At 43.1% G+C, this 18,163-nt stretch overlaps 1 protein-coding gene across 2 annotated transcripts in view; it reads left to right on the top strand.

Annotated features, from left to right (window-relative positions):
• The window catches only part of SNUPN (snurportin 1), an 88,786-nt gene extending 72,828 nt beyond the window's left edge, over positions 1-15,958 (top strand). For both annotated transcript variants that reach the window (XM_030186826.1, XM_030186833.1), the window contains exons 8-9: positions 5,188-5,268; positions 14,805-15,958. In XM_030186826.1, the coding sequence (XP_030042686.1) occupies positions 5,188-5,268; positions 14,805-15,107 (384 nt within the window). In that variant the 3' untranslated portion in view covers positions 15,108-15,958. The remainder of the gene's footprint in view (positions 1-5,187; positions 5,269-14,804) is intronic.
• The last annotated feature ends 2,205 nt before the right edge of the window (positions 15,959-18,163 follow it).

The raw sequence follows: 18,163 nt of genomic DNA, 5'->3' as shown, positions 1-18,163 counted from the left end.
GTAGAAATGAAAGGAAACTCCAGTTGATTGGATTAGTGTAGCAAGGGGGCTCAGAAATAAGTTGAAGAGGAGAGGCAACAAGACTGACCCTTGAGAGACACCGCAGGTCAGGGGATGGGGGGAAGCAGTAGATGAGGCAGCAATACCCTATAAGAGAGATTTGAAAGAAAAGTAAACTACGCCAGAACAGTTCCACCAACACCCAAGGAAGATATGTGCAATAGTAAGAGATCATGATTAACCAAGTCAAAAGCTGCCATGAGATCAAGGGTCACTGCAAGTACACCTTTGTTTATCTAGATGGGAGTAGATCTCATTTAATACTGCTGTTAAAACTGTCAGTACTGAATTGAGGTCTGGATCTGGATTGTCTAGGATGAAGGGCAAGCGTTTTGCTAGTAAACGTAGATAATTGACTGAAAACACATCTTTTCTAGTATTTTAGAAATAAAATAAAGATTTGAAACAGGGCAGTAATGGGCAGGGATTTGGAGATCCAAGGATGATTTCTTTAAAATGGGATGCACTGTTGCTGATTTCCAGGATGCAGGCACTAGCCCAGAGGAGAGACTAGTATTAATCACTTGGAAGATCTTTAGGTAATAAATCAAGCTCAGGAATTGTTAGCCAATGGATGGTACCAGATCGAGAGGACAAAAGGTAGAATGCATAGTCTTAATTATGTTAGATAATGAGAGAAGGGTCTGTTCGTGAAAAGAAGACCACAATGATAATACTGAAAGGGGAAACATGTAGAGAAGGTGGCAACTTTGGTAGCAGAGAAGGCAATGAAGCCATAACTGAAGGGGGGGGAGAGTGGTAGAGAATGAGTTAACAAGATTCGAGACCTTGGAGGAAAAGTATTGTGAAAGAGTTTCAGCTGATGGAGTTAGAGTGCAGCCCTAATATAAACGGAACAGATTCTAGGAAGTACAGATTTCTCAATAAACAAAGTTCATAGTTAAGAAAGAAATTTACAAAATAAAAACATTTTTAATGGCAATGAAAAACCAAGTAAGATTGTTGAAAACTGTAAACTGTTCCAGATAAGAACTATTTAGCATTTTCTTATAATGAAACTTTTGGAAAGGGCACAAACAGACTATTTGTTTATAAAGATTTAAAGGACAAGAGGCGAATAAAACTCTCAGGTCTTGACCCTTCAATACCTTGTACAGTAAACAAGCTACTTTAAATACACTTCCCACATACTCTTCCAAATTAGTGAGGCTAGTGCCCAAAACATCTGAGCTCCAGTGCTTGTTAATGTTTGGCTTTATAGTCGTTTCATGCATGTTAGCCCAACACAGCTATACCACTGCTGTTTAGGGTGGTAACAGCCACTCTTTGAAGATTATGCCAGTGCTTCTCTACCCTCCTGCTTAGATGAACAACTAAGTTCTCATATTTAATCTAACAGTCTGTCCATCCCCCAATGTTTTACCATCTAAATATTTACCAAAACTGCAGAAACCAGTGTTCAGTCATTAAGCCTTTTAAACTGCTGTGGACTTAAGATAGCACTTGGCCACCACTACCCTGACACTGACTCATTTGGTGACACAGACTCATTTGGTTCTGGGAATTGAAGCCTTTTGATTACAACCAGGCTACACCATAGGCTGTGCTTCCATTCCCTGCCTTTTGTTTGACCCTTCTCGCTTCTCCCCTTGCTTCTGCTCTTGAGGGAGTGAAGGGTGGATTCTTTATAATACTCCACCCTTTCAGCTCTGTTCTGTCTCTGTCATAAAACATGATAATGGATTAGATGAGTTTAAACAGTCCATGTCTGCCCAGTTTCACACTTGGTACAGCACCATAAACCATAGCTATGTCTGATCTTCCCTTTATCACTTTGTCATTAGAGATCTTATGTGTTTCTGGTGGTGTCACGAAATGCCTAGCTACTTGCCTAGGGTTACCCCGCAGCCACTTAGAGGGTCTATCCCTCAGGTCCACCTGCAGCTACATCCGTGTTCTACACTAGCACCCTTCTCCCACCGACTGGGTCACAACGGCCTCTGGGCGAGCCTCCCATTCTCAAATTATCCCCAGTGATTTCTAGATTACTGGGGCCATACTCCCAGTAGTTCCACAGTTTCCAGAGTGCACTCACAAACCCAACACACAAACCACCAGGATTCTTTATCAGTCCAGACAGGCAGAGTCAATAAACAATTGTTTATTGTCTTAAAAATATAATGAACAATGAACAAATGTACAATCAGCAAACAATAACAGGTAACTGAAATATGGATCAATTATAACACTAACTAAACATTTGTTTATGTTCTAAAAAGTACCTGGGAAGATCAGGACATATAACTGTTGTTTACTGAGCCTCAGCAAAGAGATCCAGCTCTCTGTTCCTCCTGGCTAAGACTGGAGGCAAAACCAGTACACTCTAAAGGAAATGTGTGCCTGGGCCAATCAGAGCCCAGTCAACAAGATTTCAAAAATATACTGTTGCTTGCTTCCTGCTTGTGTTAAACTAAAGAAAAGAACATTCAGTTCTCTGTAACATCTTTACAGCAAAGAAACACCACCTGCTAGCCAAATAGGAGAAATACGCTTCAGGACATAATTGTTCATCAGTGATTCTGTGTACAGACCCCTGATGTAGGCTTCATGTCCAAACACAGTGCTGTGTCGGGTCCTGAGGAATAAAGGTTTTATCCATTACATTCCTTATCCTTTTGTTCCTTTATGGGAGAGCTCATAAATATCTCGTCATATATTATGGTTAACTTTTCTGTTTTGGTTCTTTTCTTAATTTAGCTTGACGTATTGTAGGACCGTCATAATGCATATGGGCTGATTCAATCAACTTTAAGTATGAGTACCACTGCAAATCTAATCATTGTTGCCTTATCTTCAAAGACAAAATGAGCTCCTTGCTCAAAACACGGCTTCATGTCAGGTTACTATATAATGGATATTATTTCAAGTAAGGAGTCCTTTTATCTTTGACAATCTGTGCATTTTTTATTCATTTAATTACACATTAAGCATGAAAGTTTTATATCTGGACCTATGATTAGATTTTCAATGGTGCTCATACTAAAATTTTATTGAATGAGCCCATATGCATTATTATGGCCCTACAGTATTATAGATTACAAAATTCTTTATGAAATTTTGAGAATTTTGTGTGTATTGGCCACTTCACCTGTAGGATTGTTTTTTGAATGTATAAAGTACAGTCTGAGTGGCCTAGTGGTTAGGGTGGTGGACTTTGGTCCTGGGGAACTGAGGAACTGAGTTCGATTTCCGGCACAGGCAGCTCCTTGTGACTCTGGGCAAGTCACTTAACCTTCCATTGCCCGCTGCATTGAGCCTGCCATGAGTGGGAAAGCGCGGGGTACAAATGTAACTAAAATAAATAAAATAAAATGTATTATGTCATGAATTTCATTGAATATTGTTTTATTTATTTTTTATTTGTTACATTTATACCCCACATTTTCCCACCTATTTGCAGGCTCAATGTGGCTTACAAAGTACCGTAAAGGCGTTTGCCATTTCGGTTGATAACAAATACAAGATTGTGTTGTGGTCAGATGAGATAGAGGTGAATCAGGAGTCATGGGTCAAGGGAAAGAGAATAGTAAATTGTCCAGTACGATCTTTGATTGTGTTGTGTTGCAGGGTGTGGGGATTTATGTTGAATCGTTGGGATAAGCTTTTTGAAGAGGTGGGTTTTTAATGACTTCCTGAAATTTAGGTGGTCATGTATTGTTTTCACAGCATACAGGAGTCCATTCCATAGTCATGTGCTTATATAGGAGAAGCTAGATGCATAAGTTGTTTTGTATTTTGTATATGTTCTTTAAAAAGGGCTAATTTATGATATGCTGTGAAATCACAACAGATTTCTGAGACAGATTTGTACAGTACAGTGTCTGTTTGACCTTCACTAATCCGACCATCCAGCTATCCAACGGACCTCCCAGTGACCTCATTGTTCGTTGCTGATTACTGTTAATAAACAATATGTATAATTAAAGATACTCTGTGCCTGTTCTTTATTCATAAAGTATGTTTTTCATGCATTTTTAAGGGGTTCCCATTGTTTTCCGCTGACTTTTCACTTATCTGACAACAGGTTGATCCTGTTTACGTCATATAATCGAGACTGTACTGTATATCTAATTGTAAAGCAATCGTTCTATAACTGAAAAACAGAGAATGTTCTAAGGATTAGTGCATGGAGTGGGGACTCTGCTATTTACACTTTTAGGCCCCGATGCTCAAAACTCTAGCGCTGTACTGAACAGCACCGGAACAGCGCATGCGAACAGCTCTCTAATGCTCAACACTAATGAGATGCAAACATAGGTGTGCTCATAGTGTTGAGCATTAGGGAGTTGTTTAGAAGTTAGGGGGAGGATGGTGCCTGGTGCATACGCTCAAGAGTTGTGCGCTAAGCACAGCTGTTCAGCGCATGCCCAGAATACCAGAGGGGAGGAGGAAAAGATGTCAGTGAAATGCCTTTATCGCTGGTTCATGTTTTGAAGCACACATTGGCATCTGTTTTCTGCGCCTTTAAATATAAGCGTTTCTTTTTTTTTTTTAGTTTGGAATGCTTATATTTAAAACCAGGAAACAGGCACCAATGTGTGCTTTCACTTTTGGGTCTGTTCTGAAGCGCACACATTTGTTTCTCACAACCAGCACTTAGGAGCTTGCACGGGCCTCCTTCTGCTTCCAAAACCAATCAAAACCAGCATATTTTGAAGAAAGAATCATGAGAAATCCTCTCTTCAAACACCCTAATGCCTGCTCTGAGCTGGTGTTATTTTTTGCAGCAGTAAGACGGTTTTGTTTTGTGCACTACCCTGTGAGCATTGAGAGGGAATAGGAAATGACCTCATTTACATCCGTTTGACTACATTAGCATGCTATTTGCACTAATCCTTGAGGCGCTCGTTTCCCATGCTAGAGCCTTCTGAGCATTCTGTGCTAGTTAATACGGGCGCTAGTCTGGTGCTAATGGCCTCTAGTGCCCGCATTTGCTTCTGAGCATCGGGGCCTTAGTGCTTAATGTGAAATAACAAGTCCATTAAAACAAGCAAAAGCAGAAGCACCTTTCTCCATATTAACTTTACTGGATTATCTTTAGGTGTAAGTGCATGCTCTCCAATAGTTATAGTACAAAGCCCTAACCTCTGCTTGTTTCTCCCTCAGTTTAAATTTGTGAATCTACAAAGTTTCTCATGCTCCTCGGAGAGTATCTGTAATGTGCTGGCCATGGATTTCCCTTTTGAAGTAAGAGTCTGCTTGATATCCAAGTTATCCCACGTGGCATGTCAGATAAGTCTTGTGGGTGTTGAACAGAATGATTCATGATTTATTTTTCTTGTGATTACTGGGTTGATCAATTGTTTAGGGGGTTTGCACACATGCATATGACAGTAGCTTCAGATGTGTTATTTACACACACTGTGCAGCAGTGCATTTAAAATCCCTAAAATTGAAATATCTGCTATATTTTAAGTCTGACTGAGGCGCCTGTGGTTTATAATATTTATTTATTTATTTGTAACATTTGTACCCCACATTTTCCCACTCAGTGGCAGGCTCAATGTGGCTTACATAGTAAAATGGTATGGCTTACAAATGGTTTACATAGTAAAACAGGATAACAAGTTGACATATAGTTATTATAATAACATGTTGTTGTTATAGGAAAAATGTAGGGGAGGGGTAAGAAGAAGGATATAATAAATTGTGTGTAGATGGATAAAAAGAGGGATATGTTAAAGGAATAATAGGGGAGTACATTCCGGTTCTGAGTTCTTGGATTGGTCTAGTGGTACACATGGACTTATTATTTAATTCAGGTTATTTGTGTAAGCTTGATTGAAGAGGTAAGTTTTTAGCAGCTTCCGGAAAGATAGGTCATTAACTATTTGAATGGATCTTGGTAAGGCATTCCATATTTGACTGCCTATTACAGAGAATTAATAGTAATTAATCCTTTATCTCCCTGTCTGGTATCAGTAGGCTGTGTACTGGAAGAGAACAGAGTAGTCCCATCTTTGAACCAGACCTGGAGCAGCTTCTTTCCCTTTTCCACATTGTTATAAACTCCAGGAATATAGCTGTGACTCTTACTTCCCATTATATATATATATACTTACTGAAAGGGCCCATCTTTTCATGGGTATATATGCATGTTGAGCCACTCCAAAGAACGCCAAACACAGAAGAAAGCAGACTTCCGCAATGGAAAATCCAAGAGAAGGGCACAGCGAAGACGACAAAATAGATGATGCCAAGCAAACTTCTACTGGACTCAAGAAAAGTTCACAGCAAGAGTTTATTATTCAAAAAAATGGACTCTACCCGAATCGTGTTTCGGCCATTCTGGCTTGCCTCAGGAGTCCCTGTATGGCACAGTGCTGTTGATTCTTTAGGAAAAGTCTTCTCCTAATGTTTGGGTTTGCTAACAAGACCTAGAAAATGTTAAATCAAAGAAACCTTTCAGCTCCTTTATACCAATACGAACGATACTGCTCGAAAAGTGGTTAGTTCAACTAAAGTTTGACTCTGAACCGCTTGGAGGGCTTCAAGTTCTACTTGGTGCAGAGGAGGGATCCTGACTCGCCACTTGGGACATGTAATGCTGCACTTGTGACAGTTGGGGTGAATGGCAACGTCTATGGAAGCAGTTGAGGGGTGTTCCCACTGTGGGACCCACTGGCCGACCTCTGGGCGTTGTAGTGCGTGCAAACCGGGAATCCTTTGGGATGCAGAGGAAACGTTTGGCAGCAGCACATATTTGGATTAAGTACAGCATCCAAATATGCTGGGGTCTTTGGGGTCTCCGGCAGGACCGGTGAGCAGGAAAGCGCAGGAATGGGCACCATTTTGTTGGGGCCAACTGGCAATGAGGAGCAGCCTCTGATCACGCACGGAACACCTCCGCCATTTTACAACCTCAGGGCACGACAGAGCATTCAGTTGCATCGGAATCTTTGTTTTCTCCACTAGGCCTATTTACTGTAGCAGGGACAGTCAGAATTGCTGCAAGGTGCTTCAATATCTCAATTTACTGCCTCTCTGGCTCCTAAGAGATCTCATTTAGACCTAGAGGAGTGAGCAGATGAGTTCATCTCTGCTTCTCCCTCCTTATCTGATGTGGCCTCGGTCTATTCAGAGGAGCCGTTAGAGGAGGGAGATAATCTGAAATTACTGAGGTTGTTTCATAAAGAGGAGTTCAGTACTCTTATTTCTGAGACACTGGTAGTGCTTTCCATTGAGGAGCCTTCTGCTTTGGTGTCAGGAGTTCCATCTTGTTTGATCATGAGGGGGCTTAGAGGTCCTTGTAAGGCCTTCCCTATGCATCCAGACATTCAGGACCTGATTAAAGCAGAATGGGTCTCACTGGACACAGAGCTGAGAGTGGGAAGAGCCATGGCTCGCCCCTACCCATTAGTTCCAGAGGAAAGATAAATTGCAGCTTCCCAGGGTGGACTCCCTGGTTACGGCATTGACTAAGAAGACTACCTTGCTGGTGCCCTAAAAGACCTACAGGATAGGAAGCTAGAAGGCTTGCTGAAACAAACCTCTGAAGTGGCCTCTTTGGGCCTTCAAGCAACAGTGTGCAATTTGTTTGTGGCAGGAGCATGCCTGTAGTGGCATCAGCAGTCTGCAACACAAGGTGGTCGCCATAACGTCCAGCTGAAAGCAGGATTGGCTTACTTGGCAAATGCTATTTATGACATGTTACAGGCCGCAGTATATCTATGGCTGTCACGGCATGTTGGCAACTCTGGTTGCAGCGTCCAAGTCATATCTACTTAAACTGCCCTTTCAGGGCGTGCCTATTTGGAGAAGATCTCAGTAACTTAGTGAAAGAACTGGGGGGAAACTAAGCCACAGCAGTTGTGGAGGATAAGCCGAAGGCCTCCAGTCGTCCATCTTCAGGGGACACTCGATTTTTGAGAAAACAGACAGTACCAGCCTGGTCATCAGCAATATGATCAAAAGTTCCGCTTTCAGGCACGCCAATCTTCCTTTCGTGCAGACAGGAAGTCCTCAGTCAGCTAGAGTGGCCAACGCCTCCAGAGCACGTCTCATATTCCGCCAGAACCGATATACTCATATCACCCCTCTCCTCAGGTCACTTCACTGGCTTCCGATCAGATACCGCATTCAATTCAAGCTTCTCCTTCTTACCTACAAATGCACTCAGTCTGCTGCCCCTCACTATCTTTCTACCCTCATCTCCCCTTACGTTCCCGCCCGTAACCTCCGTTCACAGGATAAATCCCTCCTCTCAGTACCCTTCTCCACCACCGCCAACTCCAGGCTCCGCTCATTCTGCCTCGCCTCACCCTATGCTTGGAACAACCTTCCTGAACCCTTACGCCAAGCCCCCTCCCTGCCCGTCTTCAAGTCTTTGCTTAAAGCCCACCTCTTCAATGCTGCGTTCGGCACCTAACCCTTACCATTCAGTGAATCCAGACTGCCCCAATTTGACTGCCCCTATCGGACCGACCGTTCACTTGTCTATTAGATTGTAAGCTCTTTGAGCAGGGACTGTCTCTCTTTGTTAAATTGTACAGCGCTGCGTAACCCTAGTAGCGCTCTAGAAATGTTAAGTAGTAGTAGTAGTAGTAGTAGAGCTTCGCAGTGAGGCGATGATGGTCCACTCGTCTCTTCCTCCAGTGGGGAGGACATCTTCGGGAGTTTTGGGAGGAGTGGGCCAAAATTATGTCAGACCAGTGGGTTCTGGACATTCTTACAGAAGGTTACAAGTTGGAGTTCTCCAGCCTAGTTGCAGTCTCCTTGTCGAAAAGGAACCAAGGCAGTCGAGATTCAGGCCACCCTAGATTCCGTGCTGGCGCTCCAGGCCATTGTTCCAGTTCCCCAGTCTGACTAGGGACAAGGCAGATACTCCATCTACTTCATTGTCCCAAAGATGGAACGCACCTTTCGTCCGGTCTTAGATCTCAAAGGTGTAAACCGTTGCCTCTGAGTGTCCTGCTTTTGCATGGAGACACTAAAAGCAGTCATAGCCTCAGTTCAAGCGGGAGAATTTCTGACCGGCTTCGATCTCAAGGAGGCATACTTGTATATACACATGTGGCTGCCACATCAGAGGTTTGTACATTTTGTGGTGTTGGGCTGTCACTTCCAGTTCAGGGCTTTGCCCTAGAACATTTACTAAGGTTATGGTGGTGGTGGCCACGTCCTTCCTTCAGCGCCAAGGAATCAGAGTTTACCTGTATCTCAGTGTTCTATTCGACACAGCACAGGAGAGGATCTTCTTCATGTAGTGCAGGAGGTTGAAACTGGTTGAACAGATTCATCTTCTTCGCAGTCATGGCAGGCCCCGAGTCTGGAACTACGCTCAGGTTCTGGGGTCAGTGACAGCAGCAGTGGAAGTGGTGCCTTGGGTAAGGTCTCTAGTGTCATAGAAGTAGGATGGAACTCCTCTCATATGAGGAAAATCTAGATCTCCTGTTGATCTACAGATGTGTAGGACTCTTCATCATGAATATAACCTCCATTTTAAAAAGGCAAAAAAAGGCATATATCTCCAAGAGGCTTATAAAATCCCTGAATCCTTCTAAAGATCTGTATTCGATCTCTCGACAGATGCTTACCTTGTCAAATAATAACTCACCTTGTTCAGCTTCCTCTGCGGAGACCCTGTGTTTATTCTTTATTAACAAAATTGTGACACCCTGCTTAAACCATTCTCACCATCCCCTAAACAAGCTCCCCCTTTGCCATCTATTCCCCCCCCCCCCCCCAAATAGAGTCCTATCTCTGTCCCAATCTGGCTCAGCTGTGTGGTCCTCTTTTTAATCACAATCCCTTCATTCTCTGAAAGTCTTTATGTCCTCAATGAAGTCCACTTACTGCCAAAGTGACCTCATTCTGCCTTCCTGATTAAAGATTCCTGAATTATGTTTACTTCCCACCCTCTTGTCGCTTATTAACCTCATCTTTTCCACCAGCTATTTCCCAGATTTATGGAAGTTGGCTATACATGCATCCCATTTTGAAGAAGGCAAACCTAGATCCTTCAATAGCTAGTCACTATTGTCCTGTCTCTTTCTCCTCTATGTCTAAAGTCCTTGAAAAAGTGGTGTTCCAACAGTTTTCTGGCAAAGTTCTTGCTTTGCACCCTCACCAATCCGGTTTTAAGCCAATTACAGTACAGAAACAGTCTTAACGACTCTATTACGTGAACTTCATTCACATTTTGATCAACACAGACTTGTTCTGGCAATTTCCCTTGAACTATCTGCTGCCTTTGACTTTGTTAACCACTCTATGGATCTCTCACCTATCAGCTTTGGGCATCTCTAGTGAAGTCCTCTCTTGAGTCACCTCTTTTCTATCTCATCGTTCTTTTCAGATCGTCACTCGCACCTCTACCTCTTAGTGTCCTCCAGGGATCAATCCTTTCCCCTCTTCTGTTCAACTTGTTCTTGAGTCCACTGGTGGCCTTTATCCAATCTTCTGGGATTTCAGCTTATTTTTATGCAGATGATATTCTCATTATTTATCCGACTAATTCATCCTGTCCCTCAATTTCTCCTCTTCAGGCCTGCTTGGATTCAGTTGTGAATTGGCTTTTCGAACACCAACGTGCTCAACACAGACAACACTGTAGCTTGCTAGGTTTCTGGTTCTTCAGCCCCTCCTCCTGTTACCCACTTTGGAACGTCAGTCTCTCCAGTTTCACAATTTCGCTATCTAGGAGTAATCCTTGATTCCTCTGTTTAATTTTTGCCTCACATCTCGCAGTTATCCAAACTCTACACCTTCTGTCAGCTAAGGGCTATCCATCACTTTTTCGATCATGACAACTTTCATGCTCGATCATGACAACTTTCATGCTCTCATTCTTTCATTTTTTTACATCACATCTTGATTACTGCAATATTGTTTATGCAGGTTTACCATGCTCTTCATTTAAAAAGAACTACGAACCCTTCAGAACAAAACTATAAGATTGCTTTGTCACGCCCGTCGTACAGATCACACAACCCCATTACTGAAGCATCATCACTGGCTACCTGTTAAATATCGGATCACTTACAAAAGCGCGTTGTTGACATTTAAGGCTTTCAGGTTAGGTGTCCCCGATTATCTCTCTCGTCTTACTGTCCCTGTCATCTAGTACTACGAAGCCCTAAGTTTGCACATTTAGAAATGACTAGACACTGCGCTTTCTTTTTCCTCTCCCCCCACATCTGGAATAACCTCCCTCTCTCCCTTTATAGTGATTTATCAATCAAGAGTTTTAAAGCAAATTTAAAGGCCTGGCTGTTCAGGCAAGCCTTTGGAAAGATAGGCTGACCAGAGGCACCAGCCAGAGTGTAGAGACTATTTTAATTTTCTCCTTTGTGTTTTGCTCTTCTTTGACTGATTGTATATATTCCCTATTATTAAATGGAGCTCCTTTTAAACACATTTTTAGCATGTACAATGCTCTGCTCTGACCTGGCAGCTAGATCGGTTTAGCAAATTTCAATAAACTATAAACCTTCATCTTCCTAGGACACTGGTTGCCAGACAGAGTATGCAATGGTAGTTGTCACCCAGGAATTTGACTGTCTGAGCTCCCTTTCCAAATGGGAAGTGATGACAACGGAAGCCAGCAAGTCGGGTTAGGGAGTTCATTACAAGTTCCATCTGGCACAGGGCACCTGGACAGAACAGGCGTCTCAATGGTCAATAAATCGCTCAGAGCTCAGGGCAGTACAGAATGCCTTACGCAACTTTGCTGTCTTTCTGGTCAGGGCCCTGGTCCGAGTTTTCTCTGACAATGAGAAGGTCGTGGCTTATATCAACAAGCTAAGTGGTACAGCCGTCCAATGGCGGTGGAGGTGAACTCCCTCATGAGTTTTGCGGAGAAAAAATATTTTCTGTTTGTCGGCAGTTCACATCGCTTGGCCCTGGAATGTGGTGATGGACTTTCTCTGCAGGCACTCATTGGACCCAAGAGAATGGACACTATTCAGCCATGGTTTTCACCTTTTGCATATTTGGATCTGGTGGTGCTATTAAGTAAGCTTGGAGACCCATGATAATAGTTCTGTAGGTATAATCTATTTCTGTAATGTCCATTCCTCCTCCAGCTCCGGGGAATGTAGTCTTGGAGTACACTGATTTTTTATGAGTGACTTCGTGGGCTTGGAGGAGTTTTCTTGTTTAGATAATAAAACTTTGTTTTTAAAACTTATTCATGACAATAACTAGTAAAAAAGGCCCGTTTCTGTATAAAAGGAAACGGGCGCTAGCAAGGTTTTCCTCCCCCCCCCCTCGCTCTCTCCCTGTGTCCCCGCCACGTCCCACGGCTCCCTGTCCTCCCCTCCGATTTCCATGGCGTCCTCCCTCCCTCTGTCACTGTCCTTCACTCTGTCCTCCCTCCGAGCTCCAGTCCTCCCTCCGATTTCCAGTCCCCCCTCCCTCCCCCATCCCTCAACGTGCACATCGCCCCCCTCCAAAATCGCCAAACCCCCCCCCCCCCTCTCTTACCGGGGTCCCGGCGGCAGCATTGAAGAGCGAGCAGGCTCAGCGAGTCTGCTGCCTTCTCTTCTGTTTGCTCTGAGCTGTGACTCTGGTCCCGCCCTCATTTCCTGTTTCCGCAAGGGTGGGACCAGAGTCAGAGCTCAGAGCGAAGAGAAGGGAAAGCAGCAGACTTGCTGAGCCTGCTCGCTCTTCAATGCTTCCAGGCCAGTGACGTCAGTGTTATCTACTGCATGAAGCAGACCACCTCCGGCGGAAGCCACGGTCCCAGGCTGCTTCAGAACGTTGGAGGTGAGAATTATTATATAGGATATCTGATAAATGCAAACAAGTAATGTCAAATAATGAGTGATGGCATTATTAACAAAGAGCTGCAGACATCTATCATATTTTGTATCAACTCCTCACCCCCACTTCCTCTCCACTCCTCCCCCAAAGGAGTTTTCTTATTTGTACATCCATTTTTCAAGATCTTTGAGGCCAGTCTACAATTCCAAAGCTATATGAGAGTGTGAGAATTGCTAGCTGATCATTGGCTTCAGTAGTCAAAAAATAGTGTTGCATCATCAGGGGTACATACGAAATACTAGAGAAAGAACCATTCCTTTCTGCTGCACATACCTCATCCCTTTAGTTTTTTACACTATTAAAAGGATTCACAAGAGAAACTTAAATGGTACAAAATTTTTTAAAATGTTCATGTGCTGTAGCAAAAATACCAAGAGGACTGTAGTTGTGCCAGCAGCATAGGGAGATTTCCTAAAGTCACACCAAAAGCCATAATCTAGGACTTCCCCCACATCAAAATATAATGTTTTCACCACTGACCAAGTTTGAAGGCAGACTGACAGCATTAACCACTGCAGCTTCAGCATACCTTGATCAAGAGAAGAAGACCACCATTAGACCGTGCCTCCTTATGTGAGTGCTGTGCCGTTCTCACTACTCTAGAAAAGGTTTGTTTTTTGACAAGCATACTCTGGATCTTTCTGGATTTGGATGGTGGATCAGCCCATCTGTAATTAGAGATCAAATCACCTCTCCATTTTATTGGATCATCTATTATCTTAAGGGAAAGGAAAGCACAGGGAGCCATCTGAAGTGCCCCTGCAGTGAAAAATGTGCCTGCAGGGCAAATGTTGAGTCCAAGGTGACTCTTTCAGGAAATATCATCAACTGACAGTAAGGAATAGTGATGTGAGCATCTGCGTTAAATAATAATAATAATGAACAGATACAATCTCTAAACCATAGAAGGGTCTCTTGTTAACAAACCAGGAGCTTCATTTTTACAAATTCTTATTATTGGAATTCCTCTTTAATAACAACTTTTTTAATATAGTAATGCTTTGGTGCTTTATATTGAAAGCACTCTAGCAGAATATTTTCATAGTTTTCAAACAGAACTGTGAGCTCCTAAACTGTTGATCGCGCAGCATCAAGTAGTAACCTTTCATTAAATATTTTATTACAGATGAGGAAAAAAGGAGTGATTTTGAAAGTTGCCTTATAATAGCAAGGGGCCAGCCCTGATTTAGATGTCAAAGTCCTCCCAACAGACTGTAAAATAATTTGTCATGAGTGGCATGAGGTGTAGGAGGTTTTAAATATAAAAATATATTTACACAATAACTTTGATCACTATGCTCTGGGTTCACTTTCTCCTTTTAGGAATAGGGAGCTCTGCTGTTAGTGGAACATCTTTAACAGCACAGCTTGTTCTTCTGTAATGTTTTCATATAGTTATAAATTTATGATGTCAAAATAAAAGTATTTGATGATGTAATTGCATTTCCATTTTCAAAAGTAAAATGTGATTTTTACTTCTATATATGGAAAGTTGTAGCTGGAAGTGTATTTATTTGCAGAGGCTGGCCCTACTTGCTCCCATGGAAGAGACTCAAATTCAATTCTCTAGCTTGATTTTTGTTCCTTAGGACAGCTAGGGTTCGGAATACTGTAAAGGTATTTTTCAGAATCCCCAACCTGCCATCACAACCCAGTGATACCAGTGCCTAACAAGAGCACACTGGTATCGGGCTCTGGTAGGAAACAGCAGTCAGAGCAGTCTCACTTCAATAACTATGATACATGGGAGTGGGGAAGGCCTAATAAAAATTAGGGAAAACATGAGCAGCTGTAGTTGGAAGGCACATGATGCCATAGTTCCAGCTGTGACAAATTCCAATTGAGCTGTAGGTCCAAAAGAGTAGAAGGCAGCCAGTAGACAAAATTAAGTATCTTTAAAAAAAATTAAAAGGACATGCTCATTTTCCTTTAACCTTCCCCTTTTCTCTGTTTTCTAGGTTGATGGTCTTCTTTTCTATCACAAACAAACTCACTACACTCCAGGAAGTACCCCGCTGGTTGGCTGGCTCCGACCCTACATGGTAACTGACATCCTCAGCATAGATGTGCCAGTGAATCCACTAACCACCAAACCAGCATATGCTGGACACCAGCTTCAGCAGATCATAGAGCACAAAAAGAGCAAGACTGGGACCAGAGAAGCAGCGGAGAATGGATGGTATGAGCTAGAACACCTGTCTACTCCCAAAGAAGAGTCTCTGGAGTGCCAGGCTACAACAGCAGGAAGAATGGAGAGCTGAAGAGTTTGTGGCTCCACTATGGGAGAAGAGAGGAAGAGGCAGGGGTCTTTATCTTGCCATTTTTGTTCATATATGTTGCTGCCTGTGACAGGAAGAAAAACAAGTCTCGGGGGAAGAGTATTTCTTGCCCATACATGCATCACTGGAGTAAAAGCCATGTGGATATTCAGCTGCTCAGCTTACCTGTAATGTCCTATCTGCATAAACTGAGTGGCTTTTAATCTCAATTAAATTGGTGCGCCAACCTCCAAAGCAAAAATAAAATAAAACAGTTAATATGAATTTAACATTTTAAGTAAAAACTCAAGCATATGGAAAGTGATACAGCCATTGCAAATTTGAGGTGATGCTTTTTGAGCACAAGTGAGGCAGGTGACCAGTAGAAATGTAACAGCTATTCAAATATAGAGGCTGTGGCGTTTATTTTTCTTAAGAGAATGCCAGATTTTGAATTCAAGGTCATTTTGCAATGATAGTTAAGCAACAGTCAGAGATAGTGGAACACTTTTCAAATATACACCATCTCTTGTGTCTTCTGCAAGATCACAGCATCGTAACTCCTGCCAAAACTGAAGAAGGCAGCATCCTAGGAGGACATGGAAGTGTCAGAATAGATCGTGAATAAATGATTATGGGAATTTCCCCTTGAATGAAACTGACCTGTCAAAACTGGAAAAACAATATGAAGGCAAAATTGTTTAAAACTGTTTTTTAAAATATTTCAGTCAAAGAATATAATTTGATAATAAGGTAGTGGTCTGATGCTTTGGACTGAGCTTTAGGAAGACCAGATCTGTCATATACCTCCCTCCCTCTTTTACTGTATATGGAGTAATAAAAATTGTACTATTTTTCCTTCTCTCATTTCCTCTTTGAAGAATGTCATGTTTAATGCAGTCATTTTATGTTATCCTGGAGTGACACTATTACCCCCTCATTATATATAGTGTGCCAAAAGGTAGGCACCAGTTTGGCATATAACTTCTGTACTGCAGTGGCAGTTACATGCCAAAACAGTGGTGAAATAATAGATACACACTCAGGTACCAAGTTACAGAATAGCGCCTATGTGTGTAACTGCAAGGTTGGGGCGACATGGGTATGTCATCAAGTAATGTGCAATGCAATCTTGACAATCAGCTGCATACGGCCAGTGGTTTGCTGGTAAATGTTTAACAGGCTCTCTCCCTGGTCCACCTCTGCCCCCCCCCCCCCCCCCGAAAAAAAAATTGCAGAGCTGGCTATAGCCGGGGAGAGAGCCTGGGGGGTAGGGGGGCAATGCATTACTCTCTCCAGGAAAAAAAAATTAAATACTCCCAGGTTCCAATCTAGTTCATGTTTAATGTGGGATAAAATGCAATAAATAAGTAAATAAATATAAACTTTTAACGTTGAGCACCTGATTCTCATAACATGATGTCTGTTTTAGAAACCCTTTACCAGGAAAAAAAAAAATCTCCGCAGTATACCCAAAATGACACAAACCAAATTAGCAGACAGACCAGGAATTAGGAGAACAGACAGTCTTGCCAACTCTGAAAAATAATGTGTTATGAAAATCTCAGAACCTAACAAACAGATCCCTATTCAGACACTTGGCCTTGCAGTCACACATGCAGAACAGATAGCCCCTCTTCAAATTCTTCAAAAATTAACCTGAAATCCTAAGAAATTAGACTGCATGCAGCACAGTACCAGAAAAACAGAAAGAAACACATTGCTATACATTGCAAAATATGATAGCAGATGTAAATTCTCAAAGTGGACATATTCCAAACAGTAAAATTAAAATAAAATGATTTTTTCTACCTTTGTTGTCTGGTGACTTTGTTTTTCTGATCATGCTGGCCCAGTATCTGATTCTGCTGCTCTTTATCTGTCCTCTTAACTCCGTTTCCAGGGCTTCCTTTCCATTTATTTCTTTACTTTCCTCCTTTCGTCTTCATTTCTTACCCTACATCCATAAGTAAAAGCTGGGTCCTCCGCAGACTTGACTGTCCAGTGGATCCAGCTTCTGCCTATTTTCTCCATCCATGTGCAGTTTTTCTCCTCTCTTCCTTTTCCCTCATCTCATCTCCTTCCTCTCTCTTCCCTTCCCTCCACCCATGTCCAGTATTTCTTCTCTCTCCCTTTCCTCTTCTCCATCCATGTCCAGCATTTCTCCTGTCTCCAATATGTCCAGCATTTCTCCTGTCTCCAATCCATTCATGTTCATCTCATTTCCTCTCTCTTCCCTCCATCCATCCACGTCCAGCATTTCTTCTCTCTCCTTTCCCCTCCATCCATGTGCATCTCCTTCCTGTCTTCTCTCCCCTCCATCCATGTCCAGAATGTCTCCTGCCCTCCCCTCCATCCATGTCCTGATACTCTCCTCAGCCCTCCCCTCCATACAACCATGTCCAGCAACCCTACTCTCTCCCCTCCCTTCCATCCACCCATATCCAGCTGCTCTCATCTCCCCTCCATCCACCCATGTCCAGCAACTCTCCCCTCCATCCACCCATATCCAGCAACTCTCCTCTCCCCTGCCCTCCATCCACCCATGTCCAGCAACTCTCCCTTCCCCTCCATCCACCCATGTCCAGCAACTCCCCTCCATCCATGTCCAGCAACTCTCCTCTCCCCTGCCCTCCATCCACCCATGTCCAGCAACTCTCCTCTCTCCCCTACCCTCCATGTCCAGCAATTTCTTCCTGGGCCCTACCTTCCCCTCCATGTCCAGCGATGTCTCCTCTCTCCCCTCCATGTCCAGCGATTTCTCCTCTCTCCCCTCCATGTCCAGCGATTCTCCCTTTCCCTCCTGCTCCCATGTCCACCTGCCCGCCCTCTTCTCCCCCCCAACACCCCTCTTTTTGTTCCTGCCACCCTGTGTGGTTTAAATCTTTTATTTACCTCCGTTGCAGCGGCTGTGTCAGTGAAAGCCCTGCCTGTCTCTAGCCTTCCCTTCGTTTCCTCTCAGTGTCTCACCCTCACGGAAAGAGAAATGATGTCAGAAGAAGGCGGGACACGGAACGAAGGGAAGGCTAGAGATGGGCAGGGCTTTCTCTGCTGCCGCT

Source organism: Microcaecilia unicolor, chromosome 1 (genome assembly GCF_901765095.1).
Source record: "Microcaecilia unicolor chromosome 1, aMicUni1.1, whole genome shotgun sequence".
Classification (NCBI taxonomy): domain Eukaryota; kingdom Metazoa; phylum Chordata; class Amphibia; order Gymnophiona; family Siphonopidae; genus Microcaecilia; species Microcaecilia unicolor.
Note: the sequence above shows the minus strand (reverse complement) of the source record. Positions and strands in the feature narration are given on the sequence as shown.